Here is a 27,626-nt window from a genome sequence, read left to right as displayed (position 1 = left end):
AGGTCTGCAAAGCTCTCGGAGCAGGTGCAGGAGGGTACCTGCGCTACTACCAGTCTGCGCCTGAGCGGAACACACAGCCTGCCGGGACTTGTAGTCCTCACGTCCAACTGCGGTGGCGCGCAGGCGGGCAGCGGGGGCATGGCGCCTACACTTCCCAGGATGCGACCCTCCCGCGGCTCGATAAGGGGAGGGGCCTAGATAAGGGGCGGGGCAAAGGGGCGGGGCGGGAGCCCCGAGCTGCGGTGGCGCTGCGGGCAGCGGGTACTGTGTGCGACAAGCCGCTGGCCTCAAGCGTGCTGAGGATCGTGCCAGTGCCGCACCTGCCGGCCCGGTCCTCGAGCTGTCTCAGCGCGGGGACCACCCTACTGGGAACTGCCGCTGACATGAGTGCAGGTGAGAGCTGCGACCGGGGATCCGCAGGTTCGTAGCTGCAACCTCAGTAGGGTCTCGAGGACTGAGTACACCTGCAGTGCGTAGCCAATTCCTCTAGCCAATTCCTGAGCCCAGCGGCTCCACCCGACTTTTTTTTTCCAGGGTGTGCAGCCCCGAAAGGCCGGCCTGCAGCCTCTGTTTCTGAACCGGGGGCGCTTAGCGACATATGCCGGAATCCCTTCCCACCGTGTCAGCTAGGGTGTCTGCGCAGAGCTGTCTGGCGGGTGTCACTCCTTGCTTCTCATGGGGGTCCTAGGTTGCTTCAGTAAAGGGACCCGGGTCCTGGTAAGGGGCCCTGGGTCGCCACAGTCCTAACCGTGGAGAGAGGTGTGATGACAGGCGGAGCTTTGCAGCAGGGGACTCCGCCCTTGCGTGGTTCCCGCAGAGCCTGGGTGGTGGCGTCTGGCAGACCCTGAGCTCCCCAGGTTCGCCTTGCAGATCTGAGTGCCAGAGCCTATATGTGTGTCAGTCCCAGAGCTGTCTGTGCGCTGTTGTCCTTCTAGCCCTTCAGTCGTCTCAGCCCTACCTCTCTCGCCGCACCCACTCACAGGGATTTGACTGCCTCTGTGCGATGCTGGAAAAATCCCATGTCCCTGCAACCCAGCAGCGCCTGTGCTCAGAGGGAAACTGAGATCTATACCTGGAAGGCCTTGGCTCAGGGAGCACCTCAGAATGCACCCATCTGACAGCCTCAAGAGTTCGGCTTACAGGAAGGGCTGATCCTTTCATTCCTTAGGAGAGAGGGGCTGGCCTCCATTTTCAGGAGCCGTGGGATGACCAGACTTCAATGACTTGAGCTCTGACAAATGATAGAGATTTGAATCCAAGGTTCCCTGACTCCAGCATGCTTCCTGTCCAAGCTGAAGTTGCTACTGATATCGCACAGCCCTTGGCTACATTGCATAAACCAATGGGTACAGCAGCTTCCTGTAGGAGAAAGTGGACAGCGAGGGAATGAGCTTGGGGACAGCGCCCAGCCTGGAGTACCTCCTCCAAGGGGACTGTCCCCTCTCCTTCCTAGCCAAGGCAGGAGGGACTTCTCCAGTGGATGTTGAGAGTAAGTGAGAGCAAGTGGTATGAGAGGTGGGATCCCTCCTGAGATGGCCGACCTGTTACCTGTGGGTGTAAGGAGAGGGTATCCTCAGACTTGGCGGGACCTCCAGACATTTATCTGATGGCGGTGGGGATAATGGCTGGGTGTGTGCGGGTTAATTTCATGCTTTCAGACCATAATTGGTACCTCTGGTTCTCCTGTAATCAGGAGCCCTCAGAGGGAGCACAGGTGCCCACTCCTTGCATTTGTAGTTTTTGTCCCCAGGGGAGGAGGGCTGGGATTGTCATGGCAAGAAGACTGACTGGGTTTTGAACTATGGTATGTGTCTGATGGTCTTCGCCCTGGGATACTGTCCCAGTCTTGGCTTGTTCACCTGGAACTTTGGTTCCCCTCTAAGCAGGGAAACCCTGCACACAGCAGCCCCTCAGGAGTGTGGATGGTTGTTGTCATTGCTGGGTGCTCTGGGCTCCATTTAGAAAGAGAACACAAGTGCTGTCTGGCCCACTTGTGGATCATGTCTTAGCTTTGGCCAGCTTAGTGCTTGCACAGCAGAGATTCGCCCTCATCTACAGGAGGAGAGTGAACAGAGGCACATGGGTCCCAGTGTGTGGCTACTGTGTACATATGGCAGGCCAGGAGCTTTCATTGTCAACAGGGAAAGACTCCACTGTCCCATCCCGGGAATGGCTGCCATAATTCTGGAACCTGGCACAGACAAATGTCAGGGAGTGATAGTGGTTCTGTCCATACCCAGATGGGCAAGTGATGGGAGACCTTGGCAACCTGTACTCTGTCTTTGGCTAGAAGATCCTTCCCAATTGTAGTGAGGACAGAGTAGGTGCTGCTGGGGCATGACAGTGACAGCCCAGTGCTGCTCCATACTAATTCTGGTGTGTCTCTAAGGCCTGTGGATGGCACCCTGGCTGTGGTGGCCTGTTGATTTCAAGTGACCAGGGAAAGGCTTACAGAGTGCTACAGCAAGGCAGAAAGAGATGCTTACCCATGGCATATGGTCTTGTTCTGAATCCAGAGTACTAGTCATGCCGGTCTCTGTGCCTCAGTTTCCCCAGATGTATGGAGGCAATCTCTATAGTTGTATGTGCAGTATAAAGTGGGCCTGTAAGGTGGTGTTGGGAGTGAGTCTGCACTGCAGCCCATGTAGCCACAGTGAGACAAGGGGGCTGAGAACCAGGAATGGATATGATGGACCCCCTGCTGGCTCTGCCACCATGCACTGGGTCTTGAGTAAGGCCTGTGTACTTGCTAAGCCTAGATGTTCCTGGCGGTGGCTGTAAGCCTGACTGAACTGAGATAGAGGTGTGTGTGTGTGTGTGTGTGTGTGTGTGTGTGTGTGTGTTATTCTGTAACTGAGTTCCACAGACCAGGGGGCTTTATGAGAGAAATCTGTTTTTGGATAATCCTGGAGCCAAAAAAACCAAGATCAAGGCATCTTCAGACTGATTTCTTTCTGCTTGGCTTGCATTCCCTTCCTGTGTCCTCACAGAGTTGTCCCTCTGTGTGTCTGTGTCTTGCAATCTTCCTCTTCCAAGGACACCAGACTGATTAGATGAGGGTACATAAGTGACCTCATTTCATCCTGATGACCTCTGTCAAAGCCCTGTCTAAGGTGCTGGGGCCAGGATGCACTGTGAGGATTCTGCTCATAACAGATGAAGGACTGGGGACCTGGCTCGGCCACCTTTTACTCCTGTGGCTGCTGTGTAAGCAGCTGGAAGGGACCCGAGGATGCTCAGGATGTACCCACCCCCACACAGGACATCGGGGCCTGGAGAAGGACAGGCACCCATCCAGGGTCAAGGAAAGTACTTTGTACATCCAGAAGCAGCCTGGCATTCTAATACACTTGGAATGTGGCACTCAATCCTCCTAGCCCAGGAGTGGGCAGCATGTGACCACGAGCTGTCTGTCTGCTTGGGTACCAGTAACATAGCAGAGCAGGTCACCAGCCATGGTGGGGAACAAAGAATGCTGGCCTGGGGAACAAAGAATGCTGGCCATCTGCTGTGTGTCTGTGATGCTCTAGGCTCTGAGACTGCAGCAAACAAGAACTTGAGGAAATGATCAGTTTCTTGAAACACGCATCCTAGGTGGGTGTGGAAGGCATTAACAATTGATACACAATGGTCTCTCAGTGTTAGCAGAAAATGTTAAGGAAACCAATTTCCCTGAGAAACAGCAGAGGGGAGGGAGCTGGAGAGGTGGCTAAATGTTCTAAATGGTTAAGAACACTGGTGCTCTTCCCGAGGCTGAGGGTTTGATTCCCAGCAGCCACTTGGCTGTAACTTCAGTTCCAGGGGATCTGATGCCCCCTCTGGCCTCCTCAGACACCAGGCACACAGGTAGTACACAGGCATACATGCAGACAAAACACTTGTACACATAAAAAATAAAATAAATAAAAAGTAGCAGTGGAGTGTGAAATGGCGCATCCCTTCATGATCTCAGCTCTGCTACACAAGGAAGAATGCCTCAGCAGGAACATGGCCGGCCGGCGTGGCCGAGGCAGCGTCTGAGATGGCCACTCACTGCCTGCTCTTCTCTGTAATGAGGAGCAGAGTTGTTTTGGTTCTGGGAATGGTGATACAGGGAAAGGGCATGTTGCATTCTGTAGGAATCACTGCCCTTCACACAGAGCGCAAAGGGGCATCATTAGAATGCCAGGCTGCTTCTGGCTGCACAAAGTACTTCCCTTGACTCTGGATGGGTGCCTGTCCTTTTCTAGGCCCCGATGTCCTGTGTTGGGGTGGGTACATCTGGAGCATCCTGGGGTCCCTTCCAACTGCTTACACATTGTCCATGGTTGGGTAGAGCCAAGCAAGCACAGGAAGGCACAGTGTCCCATCTCCTCTAACAACCCCACTGTGGGTCAGGTGTAACAGAGAGTAAGTCCCCTAACCCTGAAATGTGTCAGGAGTCACATCTGGCCAGGACTCTGAGGATCATGGACTGGCATTCTCTGGTTCCACATGCCCTATATCCCCAATCTGACCTTTTTTCCTATGATCAATGTTAATTTCTAAGCTAGTTACCCCAAATTAAGTTTCTGATAATGAGGTAGTTTGGTATTTTCTAGAATCAGGTTTAAAGTTGATGAACTCTTGGGAAGTCCATTGATATCCCAGGAAGGAGAGTGTCCTGTGATCCTTTAAGTGTTTCTAAACCACCTGCCCAACACACTGTAGAGCTATGAGCAGGGGGAGAGAGGAAGGTGAGTCCCAAGAAAGGCCCTGTCCTGTCAGTGGCCCTTTAAAAGGGGACACTGTCTATTATCAGGGCCAGTCCGAGCCACAGTTGCTGACGCTGACAGCTGTTGGGAGAAATGGATGCTGGCCCCATGTCCACCCCGATCTACAGTCTGTGCTGTTCTCTGTATGGGCGCCTTGAGCCCTTCCTTGTACTTTCCTGTGGGCTGTACGAGCCTCAGAGGAGGTGTGGGAAGACCGTCGCTGGAATCAGGGCTCCTGGGCTGGCTGGCTTCTTGCCTCTGCTGTCCTCTGTATTTCCCTGACCATATGTCAGAGTCTTGGGGAAACCAAGGATACTAAGCCCTCAGTACCACTGCCAGCTGCCTGGCAGAGCCTCAAAGAGCAGGTAAAAGAGCCACAGCAGGAAGATATTGTGACAGGCAGTGTCAGCTCCCGGATTTAGTCAGTACCATGTGCTGTGATGGGGGCTTCTAGGCTGCTTCAAGCATGCCGGGCTATGACCACGTTGCTGCAGAGCCTTGGGGCTGCTGGTCGCTGGCAGGGTAACTTGAGTGCCTCATCTCTGTTTACTCCGGGAATATTTCCACCACCACACAGCTCAGGGCTTCTAGGGTATCCGCAGCACCCGGGTAGGACAGACAGGCTTATATGTCACCTCAGTAACTGTGCTCACGGGTGCTTCCTCAGGGCCTCGGGCCAGACCAGGGATCTGCTTTCTCTTGTAGCCTCCTCATACCTTACATGTCTAGTGCTGGGGTTCTCCCGCACGGAGGGGAAACCGAGGCCTTTCAGGTACCAGCAGTTACCCGGTGTCACAAAATCAGTAAGTGGAGGAGCTGGAATTTGAACTCCAGGGAGGTTGGCACAGCCCCAGCTGCCCTGTGTCTTCCTAATGAAGTGGATTGTGTCTGGCCCTTTTCCACCTGGGTGCTCTGGCCAACTGCTGGGGAAGTTTCTATTGCCTGGTGATGTGTGGATGCCTGCTTTGTGTGCATAGGTCCGCCCCTGGAGCATTACCTCAGAGCTTCTGTTTTCTCACCTGAGCCAGAGAGCTTTGCTCCAACTTCCCAGCTACAGGGCTTGCTGGTGCACACCTCCAGTGGCCTCCTCTGCCTTCTGTGAAGTCTCTCCCTGGGGTCACTGCTCCACACCTCAACAGCTCTGATCACAGGGAGGAGTTCTTACAATGAGCAGCTGACATGCCTCCCTTTAGGTAACCCTGACTCCAGGTTCAACATTGACCCCTGTCTCAGATACCCACAGCATGCATGCAGGCCCTTTGCCCTCCAGAGTCTGCTGTCCACTTAAAGGTGGCAGTCATTATACCCGGATCTCTTCTGGTTTCCACTGTCCTGCTCTGCCAGGGGCAAGTTATTGTCCCTCCTTGTGACTTAGTGTACTTGCGTGCAATAACAGGGTCACCTTGGAGTGTGTGGTCCTGCCTAATCATGACATCTGTTTCTGAGGCTGATATCATTTCAGGTAAATGTGCTGCCAGCGTTTCTCATCTGACATCTTTACCATGTCACCTTCTGGGGAAGTGTTTTGGCTTTCATGCTTTTAGTTAGGATTAGGATCCGGAAGTGGAGGGACCCAAGAGCCTGACAGGGAAGAGACACCTGAGTTGCATGCACAGTTACTGCCTTTCAGGGCAGGTATGGGGTGGGCTTTCATTCTGAGACCCTCACTTCTGCTGTCTGGCTCAGCACGGTGACTGGTCCTAGACACTTTTCACCTGGGGGGTTTTGGCTGGTGGTGAACTGATGTGTCCCAAGCAGGTACTGTGTGGATGCTATATCAGGGGTCTCATGCCACCTGCTCCATGACTGCAGAGTTCCCAGTCTGTGAGGGCAGTCTGTACTCTGTGGAGAGCATAGGGACCCCTTGGTATAGTGGGACTCCAGCCCCACTGTTAGACTGTCCTTGGCTACAGTTTGCCTACTTGTGAGACAGAGCTAGCAGCTAGCACCTGCTTCCAGGGGTTTATCAAGACCCGGCAGGTACTTGGAAGCAAGAGTGTAGGAACATCTGGAGCACCACTCGGGACACCCAAACTTGTCCTCTGCGTGAAGTCATTTTACCTCCTACGCCATTTTGCCACATGTCCTTCTTTTTACTTCTTCTTGGCTCAGAACCACCCCACACTTGTTTACCTCTCTGATCTCTAGGGAGTTCCCAGTCAGTACATCAGCCTGTCCTCAGAGGCAGAGGCACGGTAGCTATGTTGAGTCACGTCTCCTGAGTTGAGCTTTCTAGGCCTTGGGGTCTTGATACACTGCAGCAGGGAGAGGCAGTGAGTCAGCCTGCTGGCATAGAGCTTGCAGGAGTCTGTCCTCAGGACACAGCAGGCCTCAGAATCCTTCTCAGAGCTTCCAAGCCTCTTAGAGTGTCCCTGACAGAGGAGGTGGCTCCTTGACACCTGTTCTGGAAGAGTGAATGGATACACTAGTGTCCCGCCTCATGCTTTGACACCTCTATCACTCAGAATACATATGCCACTCTGAGACTTTCAGGATATGACATGGCAAATGACACCTTCGAGCCCTCTCTCCCATTGGTGCTTTAGTAGGCACAAGATGCCAGCAGAGCAGATCCCTAAGGACTGCCTTCATTGTCGCCAAGATGACGTGTGACATTCTAGTTCTTTGTCCTTAATGGTCTTGGCTTCAGTTATAGGTGGGCACAGTAGGGAAGTGGTGCTTCTGGTTAATTAGGAGGGGGCCCTAGAAAGCTGGAGGGAGAGAATGTTGGGGGAGAGGCAGAAGGGAGCCTTGGGAAGGGGGCATCACATCACCACAGGTGATGGTGACAGGGTTGATTCTTCTAGGGCACCCTAGGAACATATTTATATCCTCACAGTCCCAGGAGGAAGCTGGGGTCTTTGTCCTAGCCCAGTGGTTCTCAACCTTCCTAACACAGTGACCCTTTAATACAGTTCCTCATGTTGCGATGACCTCCAACCATAAAAGTATTTTTGTTGCTACTTCATAGTTGTCATTTTACTACTGTTATGAATCATAATGTAAATATCCGTGTTTTCCAATGGTCTTAGGTGACCCCTGTGAAAGGGTCATGACTGAGAAGTTGAGAACCGTTGTCCGTCCTGGACTGTGACTGCTCTAGGAACAGGGCTGGTTTGGAGAGTTTAAATCCTGCACTGTCCTGAGTGCAGGGAGCAAAACTCCCAGGGATGCAGGAAGGTGTAGGTGTGCAGGGCAGTGTGCTGGGAGTGCAGGGGCAGGGGAGGGGAAGGGAGAAGGGACAGGTGAAAGAGTCACACTACGGGGAGGACAAGGCGGAGGAGAGGAGAAGGAAGAGGAGAAAGGAAGGAAGGAAGGAAGGAAGGGAGGAAGGAAGGAAAGGAAGGAAAGAAGGGAGGGAAGGAGGGAGGGAGGGAGAGGGGAAGAAAGGAGGCGGAAGTGGATGAAGAATACAGAGAGAAGGAAGAGAGGAGGGGATGAGTAAGGAGAAAAGTCGCCTTGAGGGTGTTGCCACCTAGTGTCTCTGGCAGAGCTTAAGTTTGGTCTAGCCTTATCCTGGTTGAAGCTTCCATTGTTCCAGGAATCAAACTCTGCCCCTACTTAAGCTCAGAGCTGTTCTAGGGTGTTCTGGAAATCTTCAGTCACAACCCCTCTGTCTTCACTGCTAGCGCTGCTTGCCTTCTCCCTGCCCCCTGCCCCACCCCAATCTGGACTTCGCCTGCTTTTCCATTGACGTTCTGGCCTGCTCCAGCTGCACGTGAACACAGAGCCTCCCGCTCTATCACACCATTGCCTCCTTCCTTAGCTTTGAACCCATGGACTTCCCTGCTGAGAACTCAGGTCAGGTTCTGTCTGCTGTGCAACCCAGGGATGCTACTGACCCTCTCTGATATACTTCTTTGCAGATAATGTGAGGGCTGGATCCTGGCTCCCGGGGGCCTCCTGTCCTAATTTTTGGAACTTGTCACTGTGTCAGCTTTACATGGGCAAAGGGAGTGTTCGGGTGTGAGTAAATGAGGGCCCTGCCGTGGGGACGTGATTCTGGGTTACCCAGGTGGGTCTTCATTGGTGAGTGGCAGGTCAGAAGAGATGGAAAAGAGACAACCAGAACAGAGCCGGGAGAGGACCTTCTGGGCTGCTGGCTCCAAATATGGAGGAAAGGTCATGAGCCACAGGATGCTGGATGCCCCCCCATCCTCCTCCACATTCACCCCAAACTATCTCCTCTAGCGGGGCGGGAATCAATCTTGTTTTAATAGAGTTCAGCTACTACACATCCATAGTGTTCATCTGAACACCATTCTTCCAGGAAGCTCTTTTGACACCCGTGTGGGGCTGAATGTGTCCCTGGCACCTCTGAGAATAGAAGCCACATGAAATTCTTCACTGCAGCTTTGTGTTACCAGGGTGAGGTGAGGCACAGCTGGAGCTGGGGACGATCTTGTTTCTCATCCAGGAGCCCCTTGGGTTTGAGGCTGTTTGTGTCCTCTCTCGGATGTGGGACCTGGCTGGCTCTAGATGCTGGTGGCATTGAGAGATGACCTGTAGTCAGGGCATTCCTTGTCACCTGTGAAATGTAACACAGAGCCGAGGGGAGTGCTCTGGGTGTTGTCCCTGCTAATCCTATGGAGGATTAGGATAGCACAGATGTGTCCACTAGCAGCCTGGGAGACCAGTGGTCCAGCCTGGCTGACGTTGGTGTGTAGTTGTGCCTCTCACAATCTCTAAGATAGTTAATACGTGCCTGGTCCTGCTTTGGTGGCTGTCTGCATTTCATGGCTTGTAACTGCATCAGTTCAATCTCTAAAACCAGGCCTGCAACCTTGTCTTCCATCTTCCCATGGTGACCTGCTTATGTAAATTCCCTCTGCTTCTTTCTCATAAGGACAGCTGGAACGTCACCCAGGCAATCCTGGGTGACATGGATTTTAACTTCATGGTACCTTAATCACACCACAAACCCCTAATACTCACATGAGTGTCATATCCCCAAATATTTTGAGGAGGAAAATGACATCTTTTGAAGATCATTAATCAGTCAATACAGCTTCTGAAATATTCTGTGATTGGGGGTGGACACTTCTTTATACCTATAGTCTGAGAATATAAGGATAACTTTTCATAGGGTAAAGACTGTCTCTAAATTCACTAAATGTAAACACTCCGTGTGCCCTGAGCTTGTCATTTTGATAGCCGGGGACAGGGCTGTCTCTTAGAAGCAGTTAGGGAAACATACTGAGCCTTAAGTACTCAGGACTCCTGAGAGCAGGGTGCTGCCTTGGGAGATGCTGCCAAGGTGTTGCTCTGAGTATGGCTGGAGGCTGGGCATCAGAAGCCACAATAGAGGGAGGACTATGTCATCCACTGATGAGTCTAGGCAGAGATCACAGGCCAAGAAAGCCCATGTCTGTTCCAGCAGGATCTCCCTGGCCTCCGGGCCTAGGAGCCAGCTTTAGGTGCATTTATGTGGGCTGCACTTAAGGATATTTGCTAAGCTAGAAATTAAAATACAGAATTTTTTAAAGCCATTAAATTAAAAGTGTAATAAACTGCTCTTGTGTGAACCCATGAGCACAGTTAGTGAGTGTGGAGTCGCTCTGCAGGTTTGTGAATCTCGTTAGCACCTGGCTTCACAGTGACCAGACTCTGATGTCTGGCTCTATGATCAGTTGATTATGAGATCACATGTGTGGCCTCTGCAAAACTCCACTGCAGTCTGGAGACACTGAGGGTGGCTGTCAGTTCCTGTCACCAACCAAAAGGACCTGCGGCAATCACTTATAAACAGAAAATGCTTCTGTGAGCTCCCCTCCACAGGGCTCCCAGGCCTCCCAGGCCTCCCAGGCCTCCCAGGCCTTCGCTGGGGGTGGGGGGCAACACATGGCAGAGTAAGTCTGCTCATCTCCTGACAGAAAAGCAAAGGAGGATGAGGAAGAGACTGGGGCTCCACTGTGTGCTTAGTCCCAGTGGCCCCGGACTTCCCTTGGCCACACCTCCTAAAGATTCTGCCACCACCTCCCAATAATACTGCCTGAGAACTTAGCCTTCCTTACTGGGGACCTAGGGAAATTTTAGAAAACCAAATTATTGCATTGTCCATGATGCAAAGCATCATATCCATCTCAGGGCACAGACTGAACCCCTCCATTCCCAAGACCCAACATGTCTCTCCTGCCCCACTGCTTCTTGGAAGTCCAAATTCAAAATAAAAACAACAATATCAACCAAACAAAACGTCTGAGTTCAAGGCTTCTGAGACTCAAAAAGTCTAAGTTGTGAGCCCCTGTTTAAAAAAAAATTAAAGAAATTTATACTTTCTGAGGTAATCATTCTTATTTGAAATTTAAGAATAGGAAAATGGGAGGTATTGGCCAATGCAAGACCCAAGCACATCAGGACAGACACGAAACCCTAAATCTTCATGGCCAGCATCTGAGGTAGACTGTAGAAGGATGCAGTCCCTCTCCCACTCCCAAGAGCTTAGGTAATTCTACCACTTCAGCCTTGTTGGCTATAACCCACAGCCTCTCTCCAGTGGGTTTATATGTTGTCTGCAGCTTTCCTCAGCATCTGCTGGGGCTGTTTGCAGGAATTCTAGTCCTGTAGTTTTGGCCTGGCCTTTTGGGGCCTTCCTTTGTCATGCCAGTGAAAGCCATCCTGACCCATAATCCCATATTCTGCACCTCTGCGAAGCCAGCATCCAATAGACAGTCCAAGATCTGTGAGCAGAAGGGGTTGTTTCAGGGCTGGCTTGGACCACAGCTGCTGAAGTGGCTTCTAGATGCCTTGTTGGTCCAACTTAGGTGGGTTGGGACACACAGGGTGCTCTGGTGCCCTTTCAAGAAAGCATTTTGTCCTGGAAGTTCTCTGAGACAGATTTGCCTTGTTCGTTTCTGGTCTCTGTGCCTGTGGTATCTCTGCAGGCACTTGCCTATCTCTCAGGAGTCCTGAGCATCATGTGCCTGGGAGTTAAGCAGCCACACCCTCCAGCTAAGATCTGACACAGTCTCCTCTGCCCAAGCTGAACTTTCCAAATTTCTCTGCTTTGCTCCTCTTCGTTCCTCATTCTTGTTGTAAACCTGGCTAAATGCAGCCAGCAGTGTCCGCACTTCAGTAGTGATGCCCATGCCAAAGCCTGACCATTATGTTGCCATGATAGGATTTCTGTCGGATAAACTAGCCTGTCCTCTCACATACTGTCAGGACATTGAAAAATACAGCCATACTCCTTACTGAGGTATGGCAAGAGAGACCACTTTTCCAGTTCTGGGTAGAATCCCCATTTCATCTGAATCGTCCTCAGCAGAGACGCCACTGTGCACATTTCCTGCAGCATCCTGATCTTCTGAGCGCCCCAGGATGTCTCTCTGAACTTCTCCAACAGTTTGCAGGATCTCCTCTAGCCTGTTCCTCCAGATGCCTCCAAATCCCTTGCTCTGCCCATACGCTCTTTCCCCTGCCTAAGCACAGTTACAGTCAATAGCTTCTAATACAATCTTCTGTTAGCTTTCTGTGGCTGTCACAAAATACCTAAGGACATTTAACTTAGGAATAGAAGAAGGTACCTGTCTGGCTCTGGAGTTTCAGAAGTACCAGTCACTCATTGGGCAGATCCACTGTTTTTCGTCTCCTGATGTTCTTCATGGTTGGGCATGTGTGGCAGAGAAACTGCTCACCTCACAGGCATGAAGCAAGAGGAAGCAGAGAGGTTGGGACCTCCCTGTCTGCTTCAGAGGCTGGGATGGTTACTGTTAATTATCTAAAATCACCCGGGATGTGGGCCTGTGGGGGATTGTCTGTGTCAGTGGAAGTGGGAAGACCCACCTTAGACAGGGATGACCTGGACTGTGTAAAATGGAGGAAGTGAGCTGAGCACTATCGTTCACTCATCTCTCTCTGTTTCCTAATTGTGGTCAAGCTCCTGCTGCCTTAACCTCCTGCGGGGATGGACTGTGTCTTGAGCTGGGAACAAAAGTAAATTCTTAAGTTGCTTTTGTTAGAGTATTTCATTATGTTGACAGGACATGAAATGAAGACAGGCGATCAACCCCAGTGATCCAAGGACCTCCCTCTAGGCTGCGTCTCATAAGGCTCCCCCTCCCCGTAGGACCACCCTGGTGGTCAAGCCTCCAACACATGCTCCTTTTGAGAACACTCAGTATCTGTCTTAGTTAAGGTTTTATTGCTGGACCACAGCAACTCTTATAAAGGACAACATTTAATGGGTGCTGGCTTACAGTTTCAGAGGTTTAGTCCTTTATAACCATGGCAGGAAGCATGGCAGCCTGCAGGCAGACATGGTGCTAGAGAAGGAGCTGAGAGTTCTACATCTGGATCTCCAGACAGTAGGAAGAGAGAGTGACTCACTAGGCCTGGCTTGAGATTCTGAAACCTCAAAACCCACCTCTAGTGACTCATTGCTTCCAACAAAGCCACACCTACTCCAGCAGGGCCACACCTCCCAATTGTGCCACTCCCTATGAGCCTAAGGAGCCATTCCATTCAAACCACCATAGTATCTAGACCATAGCATCAAACGATGTTCAGAACATTCTAGTCTTAGTAGCAAAATGGTTTTGACATCAATAAGCCCCAATTGCTTCTTGAGGACTACTAGGAATCTCTGGACTACTCTGAGAACTTCTGATTAAGGATGGAATATTAAACACTTATTAAAATGATACTGAAGGATTAATAGACTGAGCATCAGCGTCAGCAATAGATACAGAATTCAAGATGCATGTTTGTATACAGTGCTGTCTTAGAAAGGTGTTTACAACAAGCATGTCAGAGGGAAGTTCATCAAGACGTAAAGGTATGATGGGAACGTGTCCTTTACTCCTAGCTTGTTGCTTCTCGGGTTCTCAGAGCTGATTCATTTCAAGACTGTGCGAGGGACGGCTTTGCTCAGACTGGTCTCAAGGATGTTCCTTTAGAGAGCAGTCACTGGCTTCCCTACCCATGGCTGGTAGTCTGCACTCACTGCAGAATGCATGCTCTGAGTGACACCCGGCAGGCTGTCTGTCCAGGGACCCACATGTTTGTGTGTTGTGATCTCTGGTGATGAGTTCATCTGCAGTTATAAATGAAAGAGGGGCTTCCACGCAGGAGCAAATTTCATGTTGCTGATGAGAAATTACTGCTCTTCTGAAATTCTGTGTCCTTGGTCAGATGGAATGCTCACACCTGGCAGTGTCTCAGCAGAGAGCTAAATATATCCCGGGTGTGGCAACCTCAGAAACCCTGGCTGCTGACCGGCCGGGTCCCGGGGAGCCATTGTTTTATCTCACAGCAATCAATGCCTGTGTTTTATAGCAGCCGAGGGCCCTGAGTACTCTGGGGACATGTGCAAGCATGACCTCCAACCCTTACAAATCCCAGTGCTGTGACGTCAGTGCTCTCGTTTGCAAGCATTGTGCTCCAATTGGACATGAACTGTGGCCTGCCTAAGGTCATGTGATGGGAGGACCTAAGGTCATGTGACGGGAGGGCTGGGCAGTGGGGTTCAGACCTGCAGGCCAGGAACGTTTTACTCCCACAATGCTTTTCCAGTTCTGAGGCCAGTGAAGGTGTTGGCCCCGTGTCTGATAGGAACCATCTGTAATGGTTAATATTGGCCATCAACTTGATAGGGTCTAGAGTGACCCAGCGGGTGCTCCTGGGACACATCTGAGGGGGAGTTTCTAGATTGGATTTACTGAGGAGGGGAGGCCCATGCTGAACACAGACGCACCATCCCGTGGGCTGGGGGGGTTCAGGTGGAATAAAACAGGGAATATAGGCTGGGTACCTATTTGAAGTAATTAACAGTGTCTCTCTCTCATGAATGGAGCAAACTGCCCCATGAGCTGATGGTATAGGGACCATCACTAGCAAAGCAACAGCCTCACCTACCTAAGGCTTCACCCATTTTACAGATGGGCATACTGAGTTTAGGAGTAACCTTCTTAGTGACACTCAGCATTGAGTTATCTTTCTGTCCATATTCTTTCCCCCTCTCCAGCCACCCCTTCCCACAGACAAAGTCAGCATTCAGGGGCAGGGGCTCCTGTTCTTCAGCCATTGTGAGATAGGGACATTGTGGTACTATTATACACTGAAAGGTACCTTCACTGTGGAAAGGTGTCCTCCTTTTTACCTGAAATGGGACCTATGGCTCCATAGCTGGCACCTTGGAAAGTACATCTGACCATAAGTTAGAATCGGGGTGATTTTTGTCCCATACCAGGGGCTTCAGGGCCTCTTTCCCTCTGGTGGTCCATTCTAAGCTAGACCATCTCCTTTTCCTGACTCTGAGCCCCTGGCACCCTGAGGCTCAGTGGGTCTCAACAGGGCTCTGCTCAGATCTGGGACCAGGGGCAGCTTGAGCTAGTAGGGCACTTGTCTAATGTGGGCACCTAGACAGGTATGGCTTCCATCCATGTGCCTAAGAAGGACATGACATTTGCCGATGTGACAGATGCCAGGAGACATGGCTCCCAGACCTTAGCCTTCTGCAAATACCAGGAGGATGACTTCCAGAGCTTACCCTTCTGCAGAGGCAGTCCCCACCCTGCCCTAGTGTCCTTTAAGACAGCTGGCCCCAAACACACAGGTATAGTGGCTTGAGGCACGCTGACAGAGAGTCACTTCCATGTCAAACCCTGGCCAGGATGCTGTTCCTCTCTCAGAAGTCTCCATCCTTTGAGGAAGACAGACAAACTGTTGACTACACATGTGAGAAAGAACTTCTCAAGGAGGTAGTAGGTAGAACCTGACCTCAGTGAAATCCTGGCATGTTGCCTGGAGGAGGTGGTATACCATCAAATTAGAACTTGACGAAGGAGTAAGAGAAGGGACCCTTGCAGGAGGATGTCCCAGAGTAGCTTCATTTGTGCCATCTGCCTCTTGTGCTCCCTGTCTTTTGTGTCTGTGGTACCACACTTGTATGTGATGCTATGAGACTTCTCAGTCCTGGGGTTCCTGTGAGGCTGTGTTCAGTGAGGACCCAACCCTGAAGCAGGGGTGGAAGGTGAGGAAAACAAGAAGCCAAACGCTCTGAGTACCAGCAATGCAGATTCCTGGGCCCCCAGGCTGTGCTAATACAGAGGGCCAATCCAGGTTCGGCATTTTCCACAAGCCCCTCCCCCTTTGCATAGGATTCTGCTGATCTGGCAGTAGGGACTAACATGACAACATCCTGTTTAAGATGTTCGGCCACAGAGGGAGGAGAGTACAGTACCAGGAGCTGGTGTGACTAAGGGAGGACCTGGGCATTTGTCATTACACGTGGAAGGGGACAGGTGCCAAGGCCAGATCCTATGTCTTCTCCCAACCCCCTCTCCCTACCCCACAGCAGGTCTTATTGGGTCCACTCAGGCTGACTCTCTGCTGTAGGCAAGGGGCTCCACACAGCTCCAGCAAGGGATCATGCCAGTCAAGGGGCATGCTGGGGCAAGAGATTATGAACCCAGTGCTCCATGACTGGTAATGGACAAGGCTTCTTGTTGGAAACTATGGGTCCCTTCCCTGACCCTGTCATGACCACAGCCATGCCTCGGGGTTGCCAGGAGCCAACAGCTAGCCACAAGCATTGCAGCCTCTGCAAGCAGTCTGGGAACTGTGCCAAGCTGCTGCGGGTTAGATAGAAACCATGGCCTCAAGACTCGGTCCTTCAGGCTCAAGACTGATGGGTCCTGGGACACATGCCGTCAATACCTGTAGGTGGAAGGTCACTGTAAACACATCACTGGTGTTCTTCCTGGGCATGGGGGTTTGGGGATGGGGCTTCTATGTTGTCCTCAGCTAGGCTATATGGCAGTAGTCATACAATGCAGAGCCCTTTCTCCGAGGGAGTTCCTGGCTAGGGACAGGTGTCCATGGTATACAGAGCCACACAGATCATGAGAGCCAGAGATACAGGGAGGGGCCTGAACTACTTAGAGACTGATAACGCCAGCCCTTGTTCTCAGTTCTGTAAAAGGGGGTTAGAGAAGGACAGAGCCTGCATCCTGAGGGGCCATCTTGTCCTGGGGATGGCTGAGGGGAGGGGCCAGTTACCTCTGTCTTTCCATTTTGCAGGCTAAGAGCCAGGGTCTGGCACTGAACAGGTCTTCTTCTCCCACTTAGGGAGACTGGATCGTTCAGAAATCACCTACCTGACCCACATCAATGCACTGTGTGTGTGTCTGGCAAGAGCCATTTCCCTAGGTGCCCATGAACTCTGGTGGGCAGAAATGAATTGCAGCGAGAGCTCTGAACTCTGCAGGGAGGCTGCGGTTTGCAGGGCAGGAAGAAGCCAGCAATTAGAGGAGGTCGAGTCTGGGGCCTGGGCCTGTGGGTTTATCATCCATGATTACAGCTTCCGTTTGCACAGGGCTGCGCACAACTCAGAACACTCAGAGACTGGAGCTCCATTAGACTTTGCTGAACATCCGCAGAAACATGAAGGGCCCTAGGGGTTGAGGGAAGAGCCAAGGGCACATGGCTAGAGTCCAAGCTGGGATCAGAGGCCCAAGTCCCCGGGCCTTCCCACCACCTTTTGATGTTTTGTGACATCTGGAGTCTTAGGACTTGAGTGGCTTGTGTGGACAGGACAAGGCCATGCAGCGGGAGACTAAGGGAAGATGACGTTGTCTGAGGCTGGGCTATGCTGAGTGAGCTCAGAGAGGAGCCCTCAGGGCTGCTGGCTCTGCTATCCATTGTGGAGTTTCTAAAGGTCCAGTTGCTCTAGGCTCCTTCCGAAGCACCTCTTGGCTGCCTTGGCTATAACCTTGACCCTGGAGAGTGGGGAATCTGTTGTCTCCTCTGCTGGCCCGAGTGATGTTCTCTGAGGAGGCTGACTTCTGCTGTTGCTGTGCCCTTGCCTGTGTGTTTTCAAGGCTCTCCCCACCCCCATCTTTACTACAAGCATAGGGCCAGGAAGATGGACAAGGCACTCAAGAGGTAGGTTTGTTTTGGAAAGAGTATGTGGAGGACGGAGGACGGTTGCTACCGTGTGCCTCCTCCTCCTCCTCTGTGGTCCCTGATCCTCCCCTGGCTTGGGTACTGCACCTGCTTGCCCCACAGCCCCATTTCCTGGCCCCTCACCAGCATCAAAACTCCTTCCACAACAGGTCTGTCCCTGCTCAGTGCTACTCCACTGCCTGTGCCTCGCTGTGGCTCAGCCGTACTCTCTCCTGTCTGCAGGTGGGGGCAGCTTTTGTTTTGGTGTGTTACGTTTGATTTTTTTTAAATGTAAAATATGTATGATATAAAATGTACTATTTAAACCATGTTTAAGGGCCCAGTTGAGTGACATTCGTAAGTCATCCATCTCTAAATCTCTTTCATCTGAACTGTATCTTCACTGACCCCAGTCCCGCTCCCTGCGTCTCCCAGCATTCTCTGTTCTGTCTCCTTGTATTTGGTGTGTGCCTTTAATATCTCGTATGAAAGGATTCCCCCTGTGTTTGTCTCTCAGCAAGTAGCTTTTCCCACTAGTACAATGTCCTCAAGCTTCATTCATGTTGTGGCAGATAGAAAAATGTCCTTTCTCCTGAGACAGAGTCTTGCTGTATAGCCCAAACTGGTCTGAAAGATGTAATCCCCCTGCCTCAGTCCCCCAAGTGCTGAGACTACAGAGGTGTGCCATCACACCTGGCTGACCTTCCCTTTGAGGTCTGAGTTCATGGTTTGGACAAATATTGTGTTTGTTCATGGTGATGGATGCAGGGTAGCTTCTGCTGGGTGTGGTCATTGCGGTACAGTGAAACTGGTATGGGATTCCTATTTGATGTTCCTGATTTTGTGCATATCTCAGAAGTAGAATTGTTGTGTCTTGTGATGCTTAGATATTCTGGGGACTGCCATGTTGTTTTCTGTAGTACCTGCACTGTTGGGCTCTAGATGGGATTGTTTCTGGGGATGGCAGCCTCACAGTAGCTTGGCTGAGGGCTGCCTTCCAGCTGCCCCTCCCTAACCCCTCCTATAACTTTCTCATATTCCCGGACCCCACAATGCTGAGTTTTGGAGATTTCCACTCAGGTCTCTCTTGCTTTTCACAGCCACGCCTTTGCACAGGCTGTTCCCTATCTCGGTAGCCTTCCCTCCCTGTCCCTGTCACCCACCCCCTCATGATTCCCCATCTGGTGGCTCCCTGCTGTGCTCTTCTGAGAGGGTACTAGAACAGGGTAGGGAGGGCTCAGCTGTTGGCTGCCTCTTGCTCTTCTGTCTTGGCTGACACAATACTGTCTGTCAGTCTGTCTGTCTGTCTGTCTGTCTGTCTGTCTGTCTAGAGTCTGTCTCAAGTCCTCTCTGTCTATCCACTTAACCAGGCACTCCTGGAAAGGGGATGACTCCACCAGATGTGGATGCCCTGATCCTTCAGGTTCTGAGGCATGATGGGGCTCCAGTACCTTATGGAAACTTCATAGCTGCACAGAACTGGGTCAAGTGTGCAGACATCTTCAGATGGCAGTACCAGGCTGCAGGAGGGCCTGGAGACCCAACATGGGTTCTCCCCACTCAGAGCTCCAAGGCCCAGGCAGACTGTCTGGCGAGGCCCCATGCTGGGTTCCTGGCTGATGCCCTCTTGCCAAGCTCTCTAGGTTTTGTTTTGGTTTTTTTTGTTGTTGTTTTTTGTTTTTGTTTTGTTTTTGTTTTTGTTTTTAAATAAGGGCATTGATTTCATCCCGAGGGCCCTGCTCCAACATCTTACTACTCAAAATCTTCCACCCAACAGTCACCTTGGGGACAGGTTTTGAGATGTTCAGCCTGTGATAGCCAGCCCCAGCATGGCAGACTCAGGGATTCATATGAGCACTCTTCAGTATGAGTGGCTGAGGTTTGAGCTAAGAAACCAGCTGCTGGCTCTTGAGAGTCAAGTTGGGCCCATGACCATGCTGCTTGGTGCCATGTGGTGTAGCTCAGTGGTTTGGGAGCAAGTGCCTTGTGCCATATCTCGCATGCCCTGTCCCTAGCACCTTCATGTCTTGAACAGTGGACATTGTTGTCAGAGTCCGTAGCCACCATATTGTCTGGAAGCCCAGGGACTCTGGGGGACGATGGGTTGCTGACCCACAGACCTCAGAGTAGCATGGTGCGTCTCTCTAGTTATCCCTGTAGTGCCCCGTCCACCGCAGGTGTGCCTCACTACCCCAGGTACAGAGAGTGGTTGCAGGTGGTTTTATGTTTGTTTTTAATCATGGAATTATAGGTACAGCACAGCGTCACCCACTAAACCATTTTTAGGAGTGTGGCTCAGGGGCACTGAGTGCACTGTCAGAATCTTCCACCTCCAGAACTTTCCATCCTAAACAATGGAAGTCGATCGTGCATGGTAGTGCACGCCTTAAAGCCCAGCGCTTGGATGGATATCTGTGAGTTGCAGGCTAGTCTGGTCTACATAGTTAGCCCCAGCTCATGTAAAAGCCAACTGGAACTGGTGCTCTTAAGACTAGACCACTCTTTCCCACCTTGGCCTGGCCCTCACCATTCTTCTTCCTCCCAGCATGAGCTCTTTCCACTGGGGCCCTTAGGAGTGGAACCACATCATCTGTGTTCTTTGGTGACTTAGCTTGATGTCCTCAGGGGTTGACCATGGATGCTGTTCCACTGTGGATGAAGCATGTCGACCTCTCCACAGCAGCCTGTGGGTCGCAGTGTTCTGGGATGTCGTTGATAAATCTGAAGCCAGGTGATGAGGCAACTTGCCTAAGCACCAGCCTCTAGGGTGGGCACTGGGGCTCTGGCATACCTACTTCCTTTTGGAGCTGTCCTCGTCCGTGTTGCATTTCCTGCCCAGCAGCAGCCAGTGATGTGCTTCAGCCATACTCCCAGCACATGCTAGGTCACTCAGCACTGACTGGTTCTGCTCTCCAGCCTGACCTTGGCTGAGCCAGTGACCTGTATGTACCACTCAGTCCCAGCTCCAAAACTCACCTCACAAGTGGCCAGCACTGACACACATGTGTGTGTGTCTGTCTGTCTATGTGTGTCTGTCCCTGTATGTCAGTGTGCCTGTGTGTCTATGTGTTTGTCTGCCTGTCTGTGTGTGTCTCTGTGTGTGCCTATTTCTTCCTCCCTTTCTCTCTCTCTCTCTCTCTCTCTCTCTCTCTCTCTCTCTCTTTCTCTCTCTCTCTGTGTGTGTGTCTGCCTGTCTGTGTGTGTGTATCTGTCCCTGTGTGTCAGTCAGTATGTCTGTGTCTATATGTCTGTCTGTGTGCACACATATGTGTGTGTGTCTCTGTGTGTGTATGTGTGTACATGTGTGCCTGTCTATCTGTCTCTTTCTATGTGTTGGGGGTTGGTGATCACGTTTTCCGAGGGTCCTAGAGGTTGTAGGACAAACAAGTCAAACTTCAAAGGATATTTTCCAAGTCTAGGACAGATGGGGAAACTGAGGCAAGGGGTGGGTTTGTACAGTTTTAAAGCCAGTTCTGAGCTCCAGTGCCATCTGTGTTCCTGGAGAGGTCTTTGAGGAGCAAGCAAGCGAGTTGGGCTTCATCTTATTTGTAGCAGAACTAGCTTCTGCTCCATCAACTTTCCACTAGCTTTGACAAAATATGTATTTTTGGAAAAAGATTTTAAGCACGAAGAGAAATTATAACAATAAATTATGGCAAATACCCTGTGACCCGTCTCATTGGACACACTGACTGCTGATGTATTTGTTACAGTCTGCTCTTCTCTGTTGTGAACAGAAAGGGAACTTATTTGGTTCATGGTTCCCTCAGCAGGAAGGTCTGAGAGGCCCTTGGCTGGCACCTGGTGAGGGCCCCAGCTGTGTGGCAGTGTGGTGGGGAAGCAGAAAGGAAGCTTAGAGCTGGACAAATGCATTAGCATCTGGCCACACAGGATGGCCTGGTGTCGTAGCAACCTGTGCTCCTGATAACTCGTCCATCTCCCGGGGCTCAGTCAGCCCATCCTATCAGGTGCACATCAATCCTTTCCAGGGTGGAGTCCCTGTGATCTACCCATTTCCCATGAGCCACACCTCATGAATCTTCCACCACCTTGGTACTATTAACTGGGGAGTGAGCATCGGTCACAGGGCAGAGCATTCATGGGTGTCCTTAGGTCTGTTTTCCTCTTTTCCCTGGAGATCCTGGCTAGGCTCACACCATGGCTGTCTGTCATATTTCTCCTTCTTCTGTCCTTTATTCTAGAACCTTCTGTCTTTTTGCTTTTGTTTCATGTCACCAATGTGCTTGAAGAGTCCAGACCTGTTTGCTTCTCATGTCCTGCACAGGTTGGTCTGAGTCTGGAGGCTTGCATTGGCTGAGCACCACAGGCTTCAGGTACACAGACTGTGTGCCCCCTGCTGCCATGAAAATTGCCCTCAAATGGCTTAGCAGGCACCTAGAGATGGAAGGGGAAGGGCATTCCTATAAGTAGGATGGCCATACAAGAATGTCTTCTGCCAAGCTACCTTCCCCAAGAGTAGTCCTGTGTATACCCACACAGAAAAGGACACAAGCGTCCTTTTTTCCACACCCAAGGGTCAGGAGTGGCTCCTTGGGCATTGGCTTCTAAGCTGAATGCCAGGGCTCTAGTGGTACCTGATCCCATTTGGAGCTTGCCTAATTATATGTCATGTGCAGCAGCCGGTGGCCTTCGGGCTTTATCCATGCCCTAACCAGTCGAGACACCAGTCTGATGGGAGACGGGCGTGTCGTTGTCCTAGCCCTAGGCCCTAGTGGCCTTTACCTGCGCCTTTGGATTCCCCATCCTCTCCTTCTTTGTCTTTTGTCCAGTCGCTTGTCATTTCCTTGTTGATTCAGGAGATAGCTGGAGTGTGGACTGTGTTGTCATGGCAGCTGCTAAGTGGACTGCATCTTGTCACACAGGGAGAGGAGTCACTTCTGGTTTTAGTCTGGCTCATGGAGCTGGGAAGGGTGTGTGCTGAGGGGCAGCAGGGTGGTGGCTTCCTGCCTGAAGCAAGCTGTTGTTGGACTCAGGCAGGATGTGGTAGGGAGAGGGCCTCTGAAAGGGGAGTAAAGACTCTAGCCCTTCAGATCTGTTATTCACTTGATTACCTTGACCACCAACGGACCTGAAACCGCTCTGTTCTGTATTCAAAGCTTGCCCTGGTTCCTCCTGCTTCTGTGTCTCCTGGCCTCACGGTCCTTCTATCCCTTCTATAGGGACCAGCTCTTGCCTTCTTCACCTTCTTGTTATCATTTGAAGGTTAGTGTGACTGTCTTTATCCCCTAGAGAGATCCTCTGCCCCTTTACCCTGTGCCTTCAAGCATCTGGGAGCTCATCTTCTACCCTTTTCATTCTATACTGACCAGAGTCAGCCTGGCAGGTTGCTAGCCTGTGAACAATGTGTAGGATGAGACCATGCATATCTTGCCTGTGGCATTATGCCTAGCTCCGTAGGCCCTCCCATGGTGCTGAGAGCAATAGTATATGTTCTGCATAAGAAGAACATCTGCCCAGCAATGTCCAGCATCAGGGTTGTACCACTAAGGCCAAGAGTTGTTGGTTTTAGGAGCCCTGGGCAGTACTCTCTCCAGGGGAGTTGTGTGGTGCACTGTCCCATGGGTTGATGTATAGGTGAGCACAAGTGGGCTGGCCTCCAGGGTGGACACAACAAAGGAACATGAGGACAGGCAAGGAGATGGGACTGAAGGAAGGCTTATAGCTTATGCTGAGGGGTTTTCTCTTAATCTGAGAGGACTTGTGAACTCCCCCTCCCTCGCAAGATGGCCATTTGTGCAAAGAGTTCCAGGCCAGGAAGGCAGGGATTGAGGTCCGTGGTGGCAGAGAGGATGGGATGCCCTGTAAGGTGTAAGGAGAGAGTGGTGTGGATACTGATGTCAGCTCTGGCTGATCAAACCCTGATGGTCACCTTGATGAAAGTGGGAAGAAGGGTGTTAGGAGGGAGAGACATGCTGCAGAGACACCCCCATTTTCTAGCTTTAACTTGCTGCAGACATCTAGTCAATATGAGTTCATGAAGCTGGACTGGAATAGGGTGACCCCGTCTAGTCTGACCGTTGTCCTTAGAAGAGGGAAGACAGATGGTAGAGCCAGGAGGCCATGGGATGGCCATGGGGGTGGCACAACCACAGACCAATGACAGTCTGATGGCCTGCGACCAACAAGGCAGGAAGGAGGTGGGGTCCTCCCTGGGTCTCAGGGGAAATATGGTCCTGGCATTCATTGACATGGGGCGTCTGCTCTCTGTAACTGTGGAGAATCAATGCCTGTTATTCATGGGGTTTGGGGCCAGCTGGCCTGGATATTGTCAGGAACTGGCAGGGAAAGCCTGTCCTGAGGGCTAGCCCTGTCCTAGCACATCTTCTCCTCGGCCTCCTGCAGCCTAGGTGGGCCACATCCCCTATTTACAGATGGATAGACAGGCCCCAAGAAAACATCTCTGGGCCAAGGTCACAGGGTGCTGGGTAAGAGAGCTAAAGCAGCTAGGTGAGGACAAAGCTGTGGTGACTGAGGAGACAGAAGTAAGCTGTTTCCTGGCTGTGACAGAGAGTGTGGGTCTCCCAGGGAGGCATCCAGCATTCATCTGAGCTGAGGGACTTAGGAATGACATTCCTTACCTGAGTTTGCTTGTCGTTGGAGAGGCATGGATGTCTTGTTTACTTTAAAGTCACACTGAAAATCTCTGATATGTCATACCTGTTTCTGGCACCTGAGTTTGCTTGTTCAAAAGTGAAGATGTTAGTCTAGTTAGATAATCTCTCAGCTGAAAATATAGAATTCAAAATGCTCTGAACCCTGGACTTTTGGTGCTCCAGCACTGTGTCACAAGTGGAAAATTCCACAGCCCGAATCTTCATTTTCATGCACAGAATTATTTAAAATATGATGTCAAGTTACCTTCAGACTACAGAAGAAAGACCTGAGGTTAAGGAGTCTGAGGTTCAGGCCAGGGTCCCAGCAACCCCATTATGCATATGCAAATATCCTGAGATCTCATTGTGCATATGCAAACATCCTGAGCTCAGGCGTACTTCGGGAAATCTTAGTACTTTCTGGAGTTAGAAATGGGAAACATTTGTGATCCTGGGCATCTTGGATCATGGCTGCTCCGCTGTAATCTCAACCATTGATGTTGCTGTGATCAGTGGGAATCGGGACACTGGGGTGTTAGGTTGTAGGGAACAGCATGGAGATGGGAATAAGGGCTCCCTAGGGTGGGGCACTTCCCAATCCATCAGTAGAGCTCAGAAGAGAGATGCATTAGAAGAGCTGCACCATGACACAAACCTTTGCTTCCTCCTGCAAACGTCTCTCTCCCAGAAACACCCAGGCTCACGTGGGTCTGAACTGGTACCTATGTGCTTCTCTGGTGCAGGCGGCAGCCTTGGGAGCTAGCAAGAGGGAGAGAATAGAGAGTAGGTAAAGTGTCTGGGTGGGGTGGGTTGGAGGTTCTACTTTGGGTGTGTGTAAAACAGCTCATCTCTTCCCTTTAAATGTTGTGTTCCCCTCCCTGCCAGGACAGTTGTGGGGGTTGGGATAGGAAGTTCTGCACTGTAGGTGGCGACCTGTTCTCTGGCGTGAAATCAGTTTAGTGGGTCACAGCAGCATGCTTTACATAAGAAGTTGAACTGGATAGGAAGCTGCAGAGTGCATCCCTCACAGCAAGGACAGGCCGGGAGAGAGCAGCTCTGAGGAGGCCTAACCAGTAGTTAATGTCACATTAACCAAGTCATCGCTAAGTATGGGAGACTGAGAAAACACAATAAAACAAAACCAAAACCAAAAACCAAACCAAACCAAACAAAACCCAGTCCTCCCACCCGCAACCATCATCTTAGTTGGAAAACAGTATTGCAGGTGGGATTATGTTAAGAATGCTGAGACAGGAGAGTGCCCAGGATTATGAGATTGAGCCCCCCCCCGCCCTCCCCAACCCTCCATGCTGCCATAGACATGTTTACAAGGGGAGAATCTAGAGGGAGAGTGTTGACAGCCCCACAGGGAAGGAGAATCATCCCAGAGGCAGAGGTGGAAGTCTCAGCAACAGGAAAGCAAGGACAAAATCTCTCCTTAGTCCCCAGAGGAGCCTGGCCCTGCCCATGCCTGAACTTCCCAGTGACCCCTCATTTGGACTCTAGTTCCAGTCTACCTAGTCTGTGAGTACCTAGTCTACAACGACTTGTCCCCAGTGAACCAGGACACTAATCTATCCACAGCAGAACAGCCCAAGGTCACAGGCATTCATTGACAACAAATTCTATTTTAGAAGAGTTATTTACTTTACGTGTATGAGTGTTTTGCCTGAATGTATGTATATACACCATGTATATGCCTGGTGTCCACAGAGGGTGAAGAGGGTGCTGGATCCCCTGACACTAGAGTTATTGATGGCTTTGAGCTACCATATAGGTGTTGGGAACCCAACCCAAGTAGACTGTAAGAAAAGCCAGTGCTCTAATCTAACCGAGCCACTTCTCCAGCCCCAATAATGAATTCTTATCACTTAGTGAAGGTCTGCAGTGGGCTGGAGATGAGCTGCCTTTGCTGGGTGTGGTGGGGCCTCTATTCCTTTTCTCTCCTCTCTCCTGGGCACACAGGCAATCACTTATGTCTTGCCACACTAGCATAAAGGAAACGACTGCTTGCTAAGGCTTGGAATAGGAATGGGTCACATGGTCACTTCTGCCCGTGAGCAGCCAGCCATTGGTCCAAGCCAACCACATGAAGTTGCCTTGCAGAGTCATGGGACAGGAAAGCACTCCTAATGGTGAGAAGCTGTGAGTTCTAGAGGGATGGACTCCACTTGTGGTAGTTTGAATAAAAATGGCCCCTATTGACTCAAGTGTTTGGATGCTTGGCCTACAGGGAGTGGCACAATTAGGAGGTAAGGCTTTGTTGGAGTAGATGTGGCCTTGCTGGAGGAAGTGTGTCACTGTGGGGATGGACTTTGAGGTCTCAAGCTATGCTCATTTTGGCACACAGTCACTTCTGTTGCCTTTGGATCAAGATGTAGAACTCTCAGCTCCCTCTCCAGCACCATGTCTGCCTGCATGCTGCCATGCTTCCCACCTTGATAATGGACTAAACCTCTGAACCTGTAAGCCAGCCCCAAGTAAATGTCGTCTTTATAAGAGTTGCTACGGTCATGGTTTCTGCTCACAGCAATAAAGCCCTAACTAAGACACTACCCACTACAGGTAAATACACCCATGTGTCTAGGGTGCTGTTTGTGAGCAGCTCGGAAAGCCATTAGGCAATGACGATGGACATGGTACAAGAGGCTCTGGGCCCTTACATCACCCTCAGAGCTCAGAGGTTTTAGGACTGTAGTTCCTCTCTCTGAGACCTTCTGCATCACCATGGAAGGGTCCATGTAGGGTAGGAATAGTGCCTTAGCACTTCCCCCTCAGACCCTTATCCTAAATCCTCGGGAAGAAAATGGGACACATCCTGCAGGATCTGGAGTGGAGGGAGTACTCTTTCCCCAAGCCCAGGCCAAGGTTCCTTATCCCTCAAGCAAATATCCTTTGGGAAGGAATATGCAGATTGCAAATTACCTTAAACCAATTAGGTCTTAGCCTGGATCTGGAGGTGGGGCTTCTCTTGCACAGTCACGTAACTGAGAGTGGACAGGTAGACTTTGTGATACAGCTGATCGGGAGGACTGAGGAGGCAGTTTCTGTCCACTCCTGGGGCCCCATCACCCCTCTGGTGAGCAGAAGACCTGATGGGGACAGAGTGCTTCAGTTTATAAGTGGCTTGGATCTATACCATTCCACCTGCTGTCCTGCTCAGAAAGCTGGGGCTAGGGAATCTCCCAGGAGCTAGAGCTGGGGTCCATCTTCCAGAGAGATGCTAACCCACTGCCTGCCCCCCATTTCCCTGCAAGGTGAAAGGTGCATGTAGACACATAACTCCACTCACAGCCCCCACTCAACTCTAAAGCCGGTGACTTCTCTCTCCATTCCTCCTTCTCTTTCCTCACAGCCCCTCCTTCAGGGGCTCATCTCCACCCCAGGTGTGGGC

The 27,626-nt window shown here is 51.1% G+C and overlaps 1 protein-coding gene across 10 annotated transcripts in view; it reads left to right on the top strand.

The window, feature by feature from the left end:
* The first annotated feature begins 218 nt into the window (after window positions 1-218).
* The window catches only part of Ablim2 (actin binding LIM protein family member 2), a 124,095-nt gene continuing 96,687 nt past the window's right edge, over window positions 219-27,626 (top strand). For 9 of the 10 annotated variants that reach the window (XR_003710111.1, XM_028758062.1, XM_028758060.1 and 6 more), the window contains exon 1: window positions 302-393. Coding sequence is in view for 9 of the 10 variants with exons in the window: in XM_028758062.1 (XP_028613895.1) it covers window positions 384-393 (10 nt within the window). In the remaining variant the exon portion in view is untranslated. Of the gene's footprint in view, window positions 394-27,626 lie in introns of all 10 variants that reach the window. The other variant, XM_028758058.1, reaches the window with a different exon arrangement.

This window comes from Grammomys surdaster, unplaced genomic scaffold (assembly GCF_004785775.1).
Source record: "Grammomys surdaster isolate TR1022 unplaced genomic scaffold, NIH_TR_1.0 126187, whole genome shotgun sequence".
Lineage (NCBI taxonomy): Eukaryota > Metazoa > Chordata > Mammalia > Rodentia > Muridae > Grammomys > Grammomys surdaster.
The sequence above is the reverse complement of the archived record's forward strand: the minus strand, read 5'-3'. Positions and strand labels throughout refer to the sequence as shown.